Here is a 17,238-nt window from a genome sequence, read left to right as displayed (position 1 = left end):
CAAAAACAACTCAGAGCTCATTAAGGGGATATTGTTGGAATTCAACAACTTGAAGCGGGAAAACACAGAAATGCAGGCGCAAAAGCAAAAGCAAGACAAAATGCATGAAGACCTGCAGTGTACGCTCCGCGATATCCAGAACAGAAATGAGCAGCTAGAAGGCCTGCACAAAGAAGATCAACTGAGAAATGCAGACCTGCAGAAGGCAAAGCTGACACAGGAGGCAACATCCAAAGAGCTCAAAGAAAAGCTTGAAGAAACACAAGCAACATTAGAACAGGTGGAACAAACATGCAAGAAACTTGAGAGGCAAAACACAGAAAACATCGATCAGTTGAGAACCCTCATCCTGGAGAAAAAGGCGCTCGTGGAAAAGTCCATGAAAAAGAAGAAAAGATTCTTCAGCTTTTTCCGGAAGAGGGACAATACTGCTTCTTCAACTGATGTAGCCTCGTCTTGCTCCACCTCTGTTCACCCCCCCAACCAGTCCCGGCAGTTGACTGTCCCCTCCTGAGCCTGGTTCTGCCGGAGGTTTCTGCCCGTTTAAAGGCAGTTTTTCCTCCCCACTGTCGCCTAGTGCTTGCTCAGAGGGGATTGTTGGGGTTTTCGCTCCTCTACCTTGTTTCTTTATTTACTTGTTAACTTTTTGTTCTTAACTCATTTAACCTTGTTTCGTTATTTACTTGTTAACTTTTTGTTCTTAACTCATTTAACCTTGTTTCGTTATTTACTTGTTAACTTTTTGTTCTTAACTCATTTAACCTTGTTTCGTTATTTACTTGTTAACTTTTTGTTCTTAACTCATTTAACCTTGTTTCGTTATTTACTTGTTAACTTTTTGTTCTTAACTCATTTAACCTTGTTTTGTTATTTACTTGCTTGTTTAACTTTTTTTTCAACTTATCTAACAAAATAAAACAGTTGAATTTATCCTTTGAGTATTGTTCATCTAATCTTTACAGAGTTTTTCCAAAACACTTTCAAACATTCAGATCTGTCTTTCATTTTCTTCTTGAAACCTCATGAACGGTGAACTAAAAACTCTGGAACATGGTTTGAAACACTGAAATTGTTTCAGCTGAAACTGGCAAAGTCACACGTGCGTGTGTGAGTGTCACAGGTGATATGGTGTCACTAGTCCGGTCATCATGTTCAGGCTCATTCACTCCAGAATCATTTAGGCCAAATCTTTAAAACTGTGTCATTGCACACACATTTCAATCACACAAATGCAGGATTAATTATTTGCAGTATTTTATCTGATTTATTATGAGAATGTCATGCCTGATCATTTGTACCCACAACATCAAAAATGGGGGCAAAAGGGAGGAGATCGCGTTTAATCGACTATAACACGAGGTCAGAAATATAAGTGCTGACATGAGTAGTGTTCAGTGTTGGGTAAGTTACTTTAAATTAGTAACTTAGTTACATTACTAGTTACTTCTATCAAAAGTAACTCAGTTACTTCAAGTTACTCGTTACTTTCAGAGTAACTAGTTACTCGGGAAAGTAACTTTGGTTTTACTCAGAATTCTCTTGTTAATGTGTTGCTTCCGTAACTGGATACCCAGCAAGATTGCCAGTCTTCTAGCTTGCTTACTTGCCACAAGTGCACTGTGCCACCTACCAATAGAAAGGAAAAAATAATGTGCACATTTCCACGAGAGAAATCCCACACCTGATTCTATCCTAGCCTGCTTTTTACATCCAACACAAAAACTGCAGTCATGGTGCTTTCGATTGTACTCAGAACTCGGAAATTCTGCCTTCTGAATAGGAAGATGTAGGGAACACCAGACTGCAGATGAGCTGCTTACAGAGCTGGACTGGGACAAAAAAATCGTCCCGGGCATTTTAACTAGAGACCGGCCCACCATTATAGGAAAAATCATAAAGCCTTTGAATGAAAATAAACACTGTTGTGACAGTGATGTACACTGTTCTGATGGTATATATGTATCAATCTATCAATCGTTTGTTGCAAGACTCAGATAATTATTTTTTTAAAAGTGAGACATTTTAAATGAGAATAAGAAAGTATTTCTTTGTGCCCCCCTCTCCCTTTTAATGCCCTACATGGACCCCTGGCAACACTTTGCTAGACCCGCCCCTGCACAGTTACCAGCTGTCAGCTACTTAGAAAAGGATCCTGGTGTTATTAGTCTCTCAGAAACAGTTCATAACTTCCCTTCAACTCATTCATGTCACCTAAAAGGTAAACCTGTTTCTCCATCACAGCTCTGATGATTCAGTAAGGACGTCTCCTGGTTTCATCTTCATGTTTCCCTCTCACCACATATCCAAACCGATATCATGACCAGCAGGTTTACAGCTGTGGCTCCAGCAAACCTCAGCTGATACTAGAAATTAATATTTAATAAATTCTAACAACAGCTGATCAAGCTTAAAAGTGCTGCTGTTGTTTAGCACGACATCCGCTGGTTTCCTCTTTCTGGCGCAAAGTGGGCGATAAACAAACAAGAGAGAAAAGCTGATCAGCTGATCATTGATCAGTTTCACTGAAGTAGAAACAGGAGAGGGAGGGGGAGAGAATGAGAGAAGAAGAGGCAGCTGTGCAGCAAAGACACAGAATAACTCCAGCTTTGTGTCTTTTTCATTGTAGCTGAAGTCCGGGACAAACTGTTCCTTTTCACCTCAATACGAAACGCGTAATATTTTCTCTGAATACCAGACGATTCCGTTTTTTACGGGATGGTTGGAAACTCTAATAATTAACCTTATGAACAAAATAAAGTTCAACATCAGTAACCAAAGCAGACGTGACGCCGGACCACCAACCTCTGACTCTCTCCCCCACCGATGTAGGAGCGGTGCTGAGCAGGATCAATGTCCACAAGGCTGCAGGTCCTGATGGCATCCCCGGGCGTGTTCTCAGAGCGTGTTCTGGGGAGCTTGCAGGAGTGCTCACAGACATATTCAATCTGTCCTTGGCCCACGCTGTGGTACCGGCCTGCTTCAAATCCACCTCCATTGTCCCGATACCCAAAAACTCCAACCCATCTAGCCTCAATGACTACCGCCCAGTAGCACTCACCCCCATCATCACTAAGTGCTTAGAGCAGCTGGTCCTAGCACACTTCAAATCCTGTCTCCCCCCCACCCTGGACCCCCACCAATTCGCATACCGTCAGAACAGGAGCACAGAGGATGCAGTCTCCATCGCACTGCACTCTGTCCTCTCACACCTGGACAACAACAACACCTACGCCAGAATGCTGTTTATAGACTTCAGTTCAGCGTTCAATACAACCCTCCCCTCACAACTCATCAGGAAACTGACAGACCTGGGCATCAGTTCCCTCATGTGCAAATGGTTACTGGACTTCCTGACCAACCGCCCCCAACATGTCCGGCTGGATAACCGCTGCTCATCTACAATCACGATGAACACCGGTGTACCACAAGGCTGTGTGATGAGCCCTTTCCTCTACTCCCTCTTCTCCCACGACTGCAGACCTGCTGATGGTTCCAACACCATCATTAAGTTTGCAGATGACACCACGGTGATTGGCCTCATCAGTGACAACGATGAGGCCGCCTACAGGGAGGAGGTGGATCGTCTGGCTGAGTGGTGCGACAGAAACAACCTGCTGCTTAACACCGAGAAGACCAAGGAGCTCATCGTGGACTACAGGAGGAATGCTGACCCACATCCACCCATCCACATTAAGGGGATGGCTGTGGAGCGTGTGAGCAGCTTCAAGTTCCTGGGAGTCCACATCTCCGAGGATCTCACCTGGACGACCAACTGCTCCAGTTGGGAGCAGTTGGTATAAGCTTACCAGGTTTCAGACTCATACATAAAACACAGAGCAGGGGCTGATGATTTGAAATTTTGTAGGGGGCGCTGTTGAGCCAATTTGGGCTATTCAAGCAAAATGATCACATAACACCAAAACCTTCATCACTTTGAAGCTGTGCGCCAAATTTCAAGACTTTTTAAACTTTCCAAGCCCCTGAAAAGCAACTTCATTGTTCATGGTGAACCACGTTGCCATCAGGGTGCGCCATTCAGTTTAAACTCACAATTTTTGCACTGAAGCATCATGAAGGACTGATGGTGATATTCCCCGCTTTTGAGGTGGCCACGATGAACCTGTGAAAATCAGTACAACAAAATGAAAGACATGACATTTCCTGTTGCCACTAGGTGGTGCTCTGCGTATTCCTGACAATGGGCACATCAATCTGTTCAGGGCAGGTCTGACATCATGCCTGTAAAGTCTGGTACTGATCAGCTTGGATTTCATTGAGTTATACTAATTTGTTTCTCCATGGCGAGACATGAAAGTTCGCCATGCTTTCGGGGTCACACCCTTTTGTGAAAAGTCACAGTTTTCACTGTAACCCAAGACCAACTCCTTAAGGCTTTCCTGGAGAAATTTGAGGCTGCAGATGTCACCCATCACAATACTGTACCCCAAAGTGTAAAACATGACATTTCCTGTTCCCACTAGGTGGCGCTGTCCCTGATGTCAAATATGGCAGTTGAAATATGTTCAGGGGTGGAGCCTTATCATATGTGGTCAAGGTCAGAAAATGTATGACAAAATAAGAGACAATGAGATTTTCATGGCGAGTCATTGAAATTCGCCGTGGCGTCACGGCCTCACGGTATTGTGAAAACTCAAAAGCTCCGCAATTTAACATGGCCCAGGTGTGTAGTTGGCACTGACCAAATATGAAGGTTATGAAATCAAACCCCAAGGAGGAGTTCGCAAAAGTTCGAGGCATGGAAATGGCAAAATTAGAGCCAAAATGTCACCTTCACTTCTAAATTGCGGATTTCCTGTTGGGTTTACGTCAATGGGCCCACAGACTTTTTTGTTTGTCTCGGCATGATACACATGTGTGCCAGATTTCATACATGTAGCTCAAACGATGTGGTCATAGGGCTGCATTTAACAAGGCATAGGTGGCGCTCTAGAGCCATTTCCCAGTGCTCATATGTAAAACCATTAAAATACAAAATTTTTCACCAGACCTGGCATGTGTGCAAAATTTCATGAGTTTTTGAGCATGTTTAGGCCCTCAAAAAGGCCCTTGTTTTGCCTGAATAATAATAATAATAAGAAGAAGAAGAAACGGAGCAGATACAATAGGGCCTTCGCACTTTTAGTGCTCGGGCCCTAATAATGCGATTTTCACAGTTCTTAAAAAGGAAATTCTTCTAACTAGTCCTTTTGATCATTTCAGCATTTCTTGCTTTATCCATCTATCCATTCACTTCTGCTTCTCCTTTTCAGGGTCGCAGGGGGCGTGGAGCCTATCCCAGCTGTCTTAGGGCGAGAGGCGGGGTCCACCCTGGACAGGTCGCCCGTCTGTCACAGGGCTAACACATAGACACAGACAACCATTCACAACTATGGGCAATTTAGTGTTTCCAATTATCCGCCCCACTAGTCAGCTAACCTTTTACATGAAGAACTTTTACTTCTTTCTACACTGTGATATTGATCATGTCCATCCTTTAAAAAGCACGTCATGGAGGTGGACAACGGTGTCCGTATCTTCAAGTAAACTGTAAATTTGAGCTAGAAACTAAAGGCCAGTAATTGTACACAGGTTATTGAGAAGCACAAATACAAATATGTATACATCATGCTGTTTACAGCTTACATGTTGGAAAAGCTGTACAGCTGTATGTTCGCAGGGGGCAGGTGCACAGGCCCAACCCTCCATGATGCCACGCTACACGTACTTGAAAAGCACAAAGACAATACAAGCAGAGGTTGTATGCTAAGGATAATCTACTTTGTCCCAGCAGACAATTTAGCATGCCAGAGCAGGAAAAGCAGGCGTATCAACAATATGGCTGCATTCCACTCAGGAAAGGTCCAGCTGTTTGGGATACTGGCTCCTGGGAAGGTTAAAGGAACTCAGCAGGAGAAAATAGTCATAACAAATGTACATTCTGTACAATCAGTAGGTGTCAAAAGATGACTATAACTCAACTAGTCACTCTAATTTGACCACCAGTATAGCCCCAGAGAGGGTCTGTGACAATAAGCTTGGTGATGATGCTTTAATGCTTAGGTTATTTGTTTTGCAAATACAGGAAACTTGGCTCTAGAAGACCGTGTCCTGGATCATCCAATCAAATTACATGAAACCCCGTTTATCACGTTTGTTGTTACAGGCCTTGTTGCGCTGCTGTGGTATCCCTTTGCAAATGCAGCATAGTGAAGGACACCTTCAAAACTGTAACGACCAGACACTGCAAGAGCTTTTCCCCCAAGCAGTCAGAGCCCTCAACTCACTACCACCAAAGATAAAACACAAACACCTTTACAAACACCTTACAGTACTCACCAAAACACTCAAAAACAACACAAACTTCCACAAATGCACTACAAACCGGACCTGGGAACAATCTGCTTATTTGCACACTCAGTCACATAGTTACTGAACACATCTCAACTATATTTGCACATTTTGTCTCTTGCACGTCTTCGTCCGTTCTCGTCTACAATATCCTGACTCATAACTTCAACCTGGTATTCAGTACCTGCTGCACAATCCACTTCATATTGTCTCTGCCCTGTCTGTGTTTATTGTACATAGATAAAGTTAGTAATAGTACCTTTTTATCAATCATTTGTAATTCCTAGTTTTTATCTCTTGGAGATATATCATTTATGCTCTTATAAATGCACCATGGGGGGCTTGGGGTGAAACGGCATTTCAGTACGCTGTATACTGTGTATATTGTTGTATTGACAATAAAGTTCTTGAATCTGAAAAACTGCAATAAATCACACTGACCTCAAAAAGAGACAACAGCCAATTCTTCACCTTCACCAGCATGCATGGAAATAGATTTATAGAACCTCCAACTAAAAGTGCAACTCCTGCTTTTAATCACACAGCCTTCAGGGGAAATGATAGCGCTTTGCTTAAAGTAGCTTGCTGTATGGTCTTTTCATGACATGACACTGCAGGTACATCGTTTTTCCTAAATGGGGGCCAAACCCAAACAGATCACCAGACAAAGCATAGCTTCATTTTTCCACAATATATTTTTAATGAGAAATACTGAAGACCTCGTCAGTCAGACCAAGTGATAAATGTAGTTTTCAGTAACTTCTGTTAAAGAAACCAGCTGACATTGTACTACATCACATCATGTCAAACAAAAGGATAGAAATGTGCTGTTAAAAATTTATTGACTCAACATCTTTAAATGTACATGTGTGGCATCAGCTAACATATATACAGACATGTTTACCATATGTTGTTTCAAAAAGAGGACACTCCTGCTCTCTTCCAAGTCAAAAGTATGTTCAGTGGAAGGTTTAGCACAGTTAACTTGAGTGTGCACCACATACACATTTGCTTTGGGCAGTTTTATGGAAATCAATGTCTACAACCTGGAACCCTGAGGTTTACTATCACATTACTCAGACAAGCAGTATGGAACAGAATGACAGACTCATTTCGGTGGTAGTTTACTGATAATAGGGCCGATACCGGCCCTGATCCGGATGGTGCGGACCAGGCATTTGGCCCTGGGGAGGGGGTCCCTGCATTCGTGGAGGTGGGGGTCCTCTTGGGGCGGGCCACATCCCAGGACTGAGCCCTCCTGGCTGGGTGAAGGGGGGACTGAGGGTACCCTGGTCTTCAGGGAACTGCTGCATGGAGTTCGGGTTATAATGATGAGGTGGTGGGGCATTAACAGGAGGGCCGCTATGCTGTGGTGGAGGTCCTGGGGGTGGGTGATTCATGTAAGGGGGTATCATGTGCGTTGGTGGAGGAGTAATAGGTGGGGGCGCTGTGGACATTGGGGGAGGAGGGGCCTGGTTGTACACCATGTGTGGTGTCCCAGAGGCCTGGGGAGGATGCTGCATTGGGTGGGTAATGGGAGGCGGCGGGGGAGGCGGGGGACCAAAATGCTGTTGAGGTGGTGCCATCATATGGTGAGAGTGCGACACTACGGGAGGCTGGCCAGGATAGTCCCCGGGGTGGTGGTGGGGTGGCTGGCCAGGGCCTGGCCCAGCAGAGAGGGGCTCGCGAGAGGAAGAGGAGTCGTCTTGAATGGGCACAGTGATGAGATTACTGTGTTTACGAGTTGTTACCGTGGCAATGCGGAATGTCTCAGGACCCAGAGAAGGAGTCGGGGGCGGGCCTTCGTGAGCGGAGGGAGGTGGCGGCTGACTGTAAGGATCGTGGCTCCCGTGCTGGAGCGGGTTGGTGAGATGGACATGGTTCTTGGGTAAGTGAGGTGGAGGCAGGCGGAAACGCTCAGATACATCAGAAGCAGGGGGCAGGTGCACGGGCTCCTGGCGGCCTGCAGAAGACTTGGCAGCCCTCATGTGGCGGTGGTTGACGTGGGCCTGGAGGTCACGCTGAGACAGGTAGGTGCGCTTGCATCCTGCTACAATGCTGCACATGTAGAGGGAACCACGTTGGCACTGTTCAATGCGCTGAACCGGGTCTGTGCAGTTATAGAGGGTCAGGCTGAAGAAACACAGACAAAGGCAAACAGCTCAGTTATTTAGTTTGACAAGATCGCTTTTGATCTAATCAACCTATTTTTGGACTGGGGGAATTCACAGTACTCACAGAGAATATGCAAACCTCCACACAGCCTGTTCGTGGTTTAAACCGCAGGACCTTTTTTCATGAGGCCACAGCTCCAACCACCATACCGCCCCAACTGGTCAATGTGGCCCTTTCCACTGGTACCTACTCACCTCGACTCGGTTTTCAGGGTTTTCCATTAGGTGGTTGTACCAGGTGCTTGTTTAGTCCCTGCTCAGCCGGGGTTGCAGTGAGCGGAGTCAATGCAAAAACCTCTGTGACCTCAGCAGATTGCATGCCACTGACTGTCCACTCTACGGTGTCACTCGCTGAGTTATAGGAGCAACTCCATCAGAAAAATCAAAACTGCCATTTTTGAAACCTGCCAACACTATGAAGGTTCGCGAAAACCGACTTCATGGCCCTTAAGCCTGACAAGAAGCCACAGGCTGAGCAGCAGGTATACCATTGCAATTATTGAGCTGTATTTGTGTCTCATACAAACAAAGTCACAGAGTTTCGGACACATTGCTACAACAACCCTATGTACACTGAGGTGCGACTCGGTTGTAATAGAAAAAGACCAAAACACAGTCGAGTTGAGTGGAGCTGAGTAGATACCATCTCTATTAGCCCTGTCCAGGGTGTACTCTGTTCAGCCTATCACAGCCTGCATCAGCTCCAGCTTCCCTACAATCCTGAAGTGGATGCTGTAAGTGGTGCCTTTAGTTTTCCTTGCTATCAGTTTTCCCAGGATTAAAAAAAAAAGAATGCTCAGTAGGCAGTATTTCTACGAGCTCAGCAAGTAAAATATTGGCCTAACACAAAGAACTGTCTTCAATCTGGTTGAGGAGGTAGGTGGAAAGACTTTAACTGTCAGAGAGAATGATTCAGAGTGCTTCGTGCACCTGGCAGTGTGGGTGTCAATCTACACAACTGCAGGTTTTAACAGATTATTCGGGTTCCCGTTTCACTTTTACAGGACAAAAGACTTCAGATGTTGGCTTCAGATTTTCTTGAGGTCCCATTCCTCACGTCACTAAGGCTACATCCACACTAGCCTGGATAGATTTGAAAACGCTCCGCGTCCACACTAGCGTTTTCAGTCGTTCTCACAGAGTTGTGCGTCCACATTGAAACGTCTGAAAACGCTTACGTTCCAGTCCTGCGCATGCGTGAAGATTCGACCTGCCTCATTTCTGTCTGCCGTTTATTTACTTTCCGGCTCTTTGAAACGTCGCGGCAGAATGTCGATGAAAAGCAGCGAGTTTCTAAATGGACTAACAATGAGGTGGAGTTGTTGCTGCGAGTAACATAAAAGTATAAAGTTGCAAAAGTGAGTGAGAATTAAAGAATTTGAAGAAAAGCTCTCTGGAGCACGTACAGACTGATATTAATCTTTAACAGGGCTGTCAAACAAAACAACTGCTGTATAATGCCCTCCGCTATCTTAGTTTAATTGGTCACATGACTGCATCACATGACTAACACGCATCATCGTTTTTGAAAGTCTCTGTTTTCGCTGTCCACACTATGATGCAAAAGCACCGTTTTCAAATGTATGCGTTTTCGAGAGCGTTTTGAAAACGCTGCGTTTTCCTTGAGCAAAAACGCCGTTTCAGTGTTGATGGGAGGCCAAAACGGAGAGAAAACGATGCGTTTTCAAACAAAAGCGCATTAGTGTGGACGTAGCCTAAATCAGGGACATCTTAGTGGCTTTATACTGTAGTGATTTTATGCCCCTGCTGCTCAAAGTACTTGCAGGAGTCGACTTTTCTGGCATCCAGCCATCCTTATTTTACCCTCATTGCCATGTACGTTAAATGGTCTCACCCTGGGCACATCTTCTCTCCTTTCTTCTCATGAAGTAGAGCACAGTCATAACAGAAAACATGTTTGCAGGGAATCTGAGGAGTCAAATTGGCAAGAGTTAGACAGTAACATGACTCTGAGATGTTGTGCAGAGAAACAGCAATAAGACATGTACCATCCGTCCATACAGCTGAATAGGGAGACCGCATTTGTCACAGAAGTGAATCGGAATGTCATCCTTTTCTCCAATCAAGTTTAACTGTTGAAATAAGAGGACACAAAAATATGACACGCATGTAATGACCACTAAAACCAGATAATTGTATACTTTTTCTTTAATTCCAATACTACACGTCTAACTGGCGTGCCAGATGCTGGTAATGATGCTACTTAATCATTAATATTGTTTCCCCTCACACAGCAGACGTACCTTATAGTCCCAGAACAACGGTTGTGGAAATCTCCTCTGATTTGCAAACACATCACCAGCTTTAGTTCCACAGTCAAACCTGTCCTCTTGCTTAAAGCCAAAGTTATCTGTAGTAGAAAGAAAAAAACAAGAGTAGCATTAATAAAACAGTATTTTAAAAAACCTGACACTTCAGCTTTTCCCAAAGAGGGCAGGAACATAGCATAGTGTCACTGTCCAAAGTAGCTTAAAATATTCTGTGTATAAGACAATTACATGTACATGGAAACTAAAATGAAAGGTACAAATAAAATCTAAAACGCTTACTTGATGCTGTCCTCATCATCGACTTCATGATTACTTTGTTAAAAAAAAAAGAATCAGCATTGGTATGGCAACAACACAGACTTCACATAAACAACATTTAATAACATCTAAACTGAATTTATGAGGAAAATAATAAAAAGGACATCCATCTTCTTTACTGTGTGCAAGTGCCGCAGTTAATCCTTAAACAGCATGATGACATATGGCAGTAGGCTGTCACAGTGCTACTGTGTGCCAACGTATTATGATATCCAGACTGGATGACTGTAAAAGCATCAATAATACAAGTGTTACACTTTCTGTTAAACTGATACTGTTATGATGTATTGTAATTGATACGCCACGACAGGTCAGGCCAAGAATAAATGACGGTTGTGAGCGACAGAGACAGCTTTACTAAAGTACAGCAACATACAAAAATGCTTGAGATCCTTTTTTTGAGTATTTTGTATCAAGTCCAAATAACAAAGATGAGCCAGCAAATATGGATAAACTGTGAGCTCTATCTGCCCAAAGAAAAGTTCAAACTACCACTGCAAGTGTCACTGCACAACAACTGGTAAAGAAAGATGCCCACATGTCAAACTGTAAGTCTGTTGCTACCACTGGCACATCATCTCTGTTCAGCCCACGAGTACGTCACTGATACCTGTGTAACACATGTCATCAAGTCTACAATGACTCCTACCACCAGAAGAAAAAAAGAACGTTTTTTTTCTCCACAGAGATACTTAATATACTGCATGGTGGCTCCGTTGTGTAATGTTTTTTACATTTGCCTAACTTGTGAAGCATTCCTGGTTCAGGGCCAGGAGGAGAGACAAAGCACACTGGGGGCAGCCAAATCAAGTGTGCAGCCCAACCCACTGGAGTGGGGATGAAAGAAACGTTCTACTCCATATCCTGTACATATATCCCAGTGAAATGTGACAATGATATGAAAAAAGAACACATCTCAAAATAGGGCTGTGCAATATGACCAAAATCTCATCTCCCGATATAAGACATCTATCGTCCCGATAACGATATAAATCACAAAAATGCAACATTTTCTGTAAATTCTGTGAATCTCGGGCAGCTCGACTTGCGTGAAGTGTTTCCAGCTGCGCGTCGTGTAGCTGGAGTCGAGTGTTTTAGCCGATGCATGAAACGATACATTTTTCGACATAAGTTGTAACGGCGCCGTTTTCTTTGTGAGTATTTATTACACGGCGTGCTGCGGGGAAAAGTCTGTTCTAACGTTTGAGTCTAAGGTTTATTTTTTAGCACCTGGCGTCTTTTTTACTTCTCATCCGTAAATAATCTGCTCTTTCACGTGATTCAGTTTATTTTGAAAAGTCTCAACAGAATATTGAGCTTTATTGTGAAAGGTTTATGTGGAACATAAACAAGCGGACACGCGATGGTGTTACCGTCGTTGTTGCTAACGACGACGCATAAAACAGGCGCTTGTCCGTCCGTAGTGCGGTTATATTAAATATGAGAGAAAGAGAGAACTTTAAGAAATTAATATAGCCACTACAGTGACCATCAGAACGGTGAAAAAATATTGTCATAAACAGTTTATTTTACGACACCACGAAACAAACGACAGCGTAAAATGAAACGATAGATGTTTTTATCATCATCCGATATATATCGTTATATCGAGCAGCCCTATCTCAAAACTTATATTGCAGAAAAGGAACTCCATTATTTTGCAAAGAGGAAAGGTTGACCTTTACAAACACCAGCTGAAAGACACCAACAACAATGCATTAGCTACTTTAAAAACTAACCAACAAAGAGTTGAATATCATTAAGCATGCTATGTTTATATACTTTACAGGCAAAAGTACTAGGCTACCTACATATTATAGCTGCTCAGCCACAAAACCCACAGTGCAGAGTTTGTGCTGGTGTTAATGGAACTCTGCATTTATTTAATTAGAGCAGCATTGGCATTTTTTACAAACCATGCACCTTGGCACTGCTTTGTAGCTTTATGTGGGCTGCAAATGTAAGAAACATTTCATGAATTGACTTATTTCAACTGCCACAATATTTTTACAGCTCCACTCTTGAATTCAGTGAATGACCCATGTTTGTAAAGGCAGCTAGCTATTCAAATTTATATACAGTGGCAATAGGATTGAAAAAGTTTTGATTAAGAGGTGTGGCCCAATACTTTTGCCTATACAGTGTGACATCATAAAAACATTAGTGCTAATGAGCATTTTGTACCACATAGTGTGCCTACCATCTTCTCCAGGCTCACTTTTACAAGTTCTGCTGACAGGTCTCTGGGGGCGCTGCTGAGGTTTGCTCCTTATTGGCTGCTTGGACAGAAGTTTGATGGGGATTCGTCTGCGAACATCCGGGCCTCCCAAACTCCCAGAGCCATCGCTTCCTTGAAGATCATTGTCTGTGGAAGAAAAAGAGTATATCAACTGAAAGAGACTGCTATATGTTGTGCGCTGTACATTGGACAGTTACAGAGTTAGTGAGGGATACCTCATGTGGTGGACTCAAGAGCCACACCAAAATTTGACAGTTACACATATCCATCTACAAAGAGTTGTTTTTAAAGCCTTTAGGACGTCACTGGATTGTGACAGTGCTTGTAACAGAGTCCCTTGCCTGTTCACATTGGTTACATCAAGATTACAAATAATTTCATTCTGGAATTAGACTTTATGGTGAAACTCAGTGACTCATAGGTTAAACAGGATGCTTCTTTTTCTGCCGGCTTCTTTTTGGGTTGCCACAGTAGATCATCTGCCTCCGTCTCATCCAATCCCCATCTTCTTCTATCACACCAACCTCTGCCTGGCAGGTCCATCTTCTGTCCCAGCCTTGCCTTTGTCTCCAAACTGCTCAATATGAGACATCTAATGCTGTACGTGTTGGTCACTCCCAATGAAAATGTTAACATCTTTAGTGGACTACCATCTTGTAACTCTTCCTTTCACTCGCGCCATTATTATTCAGTAACAGATCATCCTTTGACACTCATCTCTACCCTGCATGGACTCTTTGCCATTCTTGTGTATTGCCCGTTGCTTTGGATGGCTGACCCCAAATATACAACTCATCCACCTTCATTAGGTATACTCACTGCATCTTCACCTTTCCACACGCTTCATTCTCATTCACACACAACTATTCTGTCTTGATTCTACCGACTGTCATTCCTCTTCTGTCCAGCGAATACCTCCACCTTTCCAGGCTTGATACCTTCCACCTGCACCCACTCTCACAATGTCGCCTACGACACAGAAACTCCTACCTGTCCCTTAGCAAAGCCACAACAAGCGAGGAGGAGCTCAGTGCCGCAGATATTTATAGTTGGCAATGGTTTATAACTTTAGTGACACTGCAGTAATATAAACAATTGGAAATTAGATTAAGAACGTTAGCGTTCCGCCTTTAATACTATCAGCAAAAAAGCAAAAAAGGACTCGTGTATGTGGGTTAACAGTCAAGAGACTCGTTATAAGATATACCGTTTCTTTATACAGCTAAGTGGTTAGCATATGCTAACAATCAAGCCGCATTCGCGCCCCAACTAAATCGCAGCTAGCCGTAAACCCACTAACATGTGAGAATATATCGTTTGCAGTTGGGTTTAATAATTGCATAAACTCTGGTGGAACATTTCGTGTAACCCTCCAGACCAACTTAGGGCGTAACGTTAACTTTTGGCGAGAAGTACTCAAGCCTTTTTTGGCTAGCCCGCACCATTCAAGCTTTAACGTTACCCTGGGAGATTATGGGTTAGCTTAGCAAAACCACTTTCCACGAGGGGGCTTTGTAGTCACGTTAGCTCTTAGAGCTGATATGAAAACGGCTACGCAGGTAAAAAAAAAATATATATATATAGCATGAATAACAAGTTTTGCTAACGTCTCGGCCCTACTTTGCATTTTGCTTACCGCTTTGGTCCATGATCCAACGAGTGATCGCAATGCATTGTGGGATACGAGAAACTGACGAGGAGAGGAGGTGAAGTGAAAGGGAAGGAATGAGGATAGGAAAGAAGGAAGCGAAAGAAGGACGACGCAAACAGGGTTAAAAAATTAAGAGCTAAAAATAAACTGTAGTTAGTTCACGTTAAAACCAACAAAGAAAAACAACCGCGCGTTTATTATGCTCTTGTACAGTTGGCCTAAATGGCTGGGTAACAATACTGAAAGTAAAGACAGGACGTCGTTGTGATATTTAATCAGACAGAAACGATCGACGCAGTTCCTCCTTTATGTTTTATGCTACTACCTGCCTGTCAGTCATGAGAGTGACTGGAAAATCTGAACGCTTGGACTTTCTATCATATTTCATAAACATGTTGCTCGTAAAGTTCAGGTTATTATTTATCCACTGTTTACATTGTTTTAGCAGAAAAAAAGTTAATTTTATCCTTAATAAAAAAATATCTGCTGCCATAGTTTAAACACTTGTTAGATCATCCAACATGTGCTATCCATGCATATTTACTTAGAATTAAGCTTGTTTCACAGCTGAACTAATTCACATTGTTTTATAGAGTTTCTAATACATACTTTGAGGAGAATATTTGTCTAAAATGAATGTCATCAAACACAGAAAGAAGGTTGCATTTTGACTTTCATTGTAAACTGCTGCACACTCAGGCAAAAGTCCTGAGTCTGCCCATATGGGTTTTATTTTGCTAGTAAGTAAAGTAAAAGTAAGTAAAATTTTATTTATATAGCACCTTTCAAGATAAAATCACAAAGTGTTTCACAGAAGCTAGAACATAAAACAACATCAACCAAAGGCAAGTTTAAAAAGAAGGGTTTTAACTGTTTTTTAAAAGAACTGACAGAGTCTACAGATCTGAGTGAGAGAGTTCCAGAGTCTGGGAGCCACAGAAACAAAAGCTCTGTCACCTTTTGTTTTTAATCTAGTGTGCTGGACAACCAGCAAGACCTCGGGGACCTGCTGGGAATATCAGGATGAGGAAGATCACTGATGTAAATTGGAGCCAGTCCGTGCAGTCCTGAGGGTCAGAATTATAATCTTAAAATGGATCCTGAATTTAATGGGGGAGGACCTGGAAGCCTTGGTCAACAGCCTTGCAGCAGCATTTTGAACACCCTGCACGCGTTCCAAGGAGACATGAATCTGCTTAACATGAATATCCAAGGACAGAGCTGAGTCAGATGTAACACCAAGATTCCTAATAGAAGATTTAACAAAAGCGAGGGGACCTAAATGTTTTAATACCAAAGGTACAAATTTATCAGGAGCAAAGACAAGGACTTCAGTTTTCTCAGCATTAAGTTGAAGATAATCATCAGCATTCCAACCTCTGATAGAATCTAAGCATCTCTGCAAGATTAGAAGTTTAGACACATCATGTGGCTTAAAGCAGATATATAGCTGAATATCATCTGCATAGCAATGATACGAAATGTCCTTAAAAGTGCTGAGAAGTTCCTGAAGAGGGAGTAAATATAACAAAAACAGTACAGGTCCCAGGACAGAACCTGTGGCACACCAAGAGAGGTGAGGGAGGACCTGAGCTTGGAGGTAGCCACAGAGAAGGATCACATCGATTTAAACCACTCCAAGGCCGTTCCTGATATACCCACCCAGTGTTTTAGTCTATCTAACAGAATATGATGGTCGACAGTATCAAAGGCAGAGGTCAGGTCCAACAACAGTAGAGCAGTGCACTTGCCAGCATCGTAATTCATCAGTATATCATAGAGGTGGGAATCACCATACATCCCACGATACGATATTATCACAATATTTAATGCACGATACGATATTATTGCAATTTTTTAAAATATTTTGCGATATTCAGATTCTGTACATAAAGGTAAACTTTATCAATATTCATTTAATCTAATATCAAAGTCTCACACTCAGTCTTTCTCTCATTTCAGTCAGTTTTATTGTTGACAAACTGAACGGTTTGTATTACAGTCTAGTCCAACTTAACTGAATGCAACCATCTGGTACAATTATAGCTATTCTGAACTATGCAATTTATGAAAACTATGCAGCCCAATCAGCAACTGAAGAATTTGAAAGTAAATTAAAACAAAATATAATTTTACATTAAATAAAAAAGTTTTAAACTTAATTAAAATAAAATGTCTTAAATTAAAATAAGTAAACTGTCATGTTTATTGCTGCCA

The 17,238-nt window shown here is 42.6% G+C and overlaps 1 protein-coding gene across 4 annotated transcripts; it reads right to left on the bottom strand.

Annotated features, from left to right (window-relative positions):
- Positions 1-7,024: 7,024 nt before the first annotated feature.
- cbll1 (Cbl proto-oncogene-like 1, E3 ubiquitin protein ligase) lies at positions 7,025-15,113 on the bottom strand. Of its 4 annotated transcripts, none has more exons than XM_084910106.1 (7): positions 15,007-15,113; positions 13,332-13,496; positions 11,093-11,125; positions 10,787-10,893; positions 10,532-10,615; positions 10,378-10,451; positions 7,025-8,481 (listed from the first exon to the last, which is right to left on the bottom strand). In XM_084910106.1, exons 1-7 carry the CDS (start codon positions 15,017-15,019, stop codon positions 7,473-7,475), a joined length of 1,485 nt encoding a protein of 494 aa, XP_084766232.1. In that variant the 5' UTR covers positions 15,020-15,113; the 3' UTR covers positions 7,025-7,472. The 4 variants fall into 4 exon arrangements, with proteins under 4 accessions (XP_084766232.1, XP_084766230.1, XP_084766233.1 ...); XM_084910104.1 differs by lacking the exon at positions 15,007-15,113 and adding an exon at positions 13,895-14,948; XM_084910107.1 differs by lacking the exon at positions 11,093-11,125.
- Positions 15,114-17,238: the final 2,125 nt, after the last annotated feature.

Source organism: Perissodus microlepis, chromosome 17, assembly GCF_051167445.1.
Source record: "Perissodus microlepis isolate ML-2025 ecotype Zambia chromosome 17, ASM5116744v1, whole genome shotgun sequence".
Taxonomy (NCBI): domain Eukaryota; kingdom Metazoa; phylum Chordata; class Actinopteri; order Cichliformes; family Cichlidae; genus Perissodus; species Perissodus microlepis.
Note: the sequence above shows the minus strand (reverse complement) of the source record. Positions and strands in the feature narration are given on the sequence as shown.

What these genes read in the sequence shown, in the direction of transcription:
- cbll1 (XM_084910104.1), bottom strand. Translation starts at nt 14,006, where the DNA reads ATGTTAACATTTTCATTGGGAGTGACCAACACGTACAGCATTAGATGT. An exon ending in CGTTGTTCTGGGACTATAAG is followed by an intron (nt 10,616 to 10,786) that starts GTACGTCTGCTG and finishes TTATTTCAACAG; the next exon opens with TTAAACTTGATTGGAGAAAA. An exon ending in GGAGAGAAGATGTGCCCAGG is followed by an intron (nt 8,482 to 10,377) that starts GTGAGACCATTT and finishes GTGTTTCTTCAG; the next exon opens with CCTGACCCTCTATAACTGCA.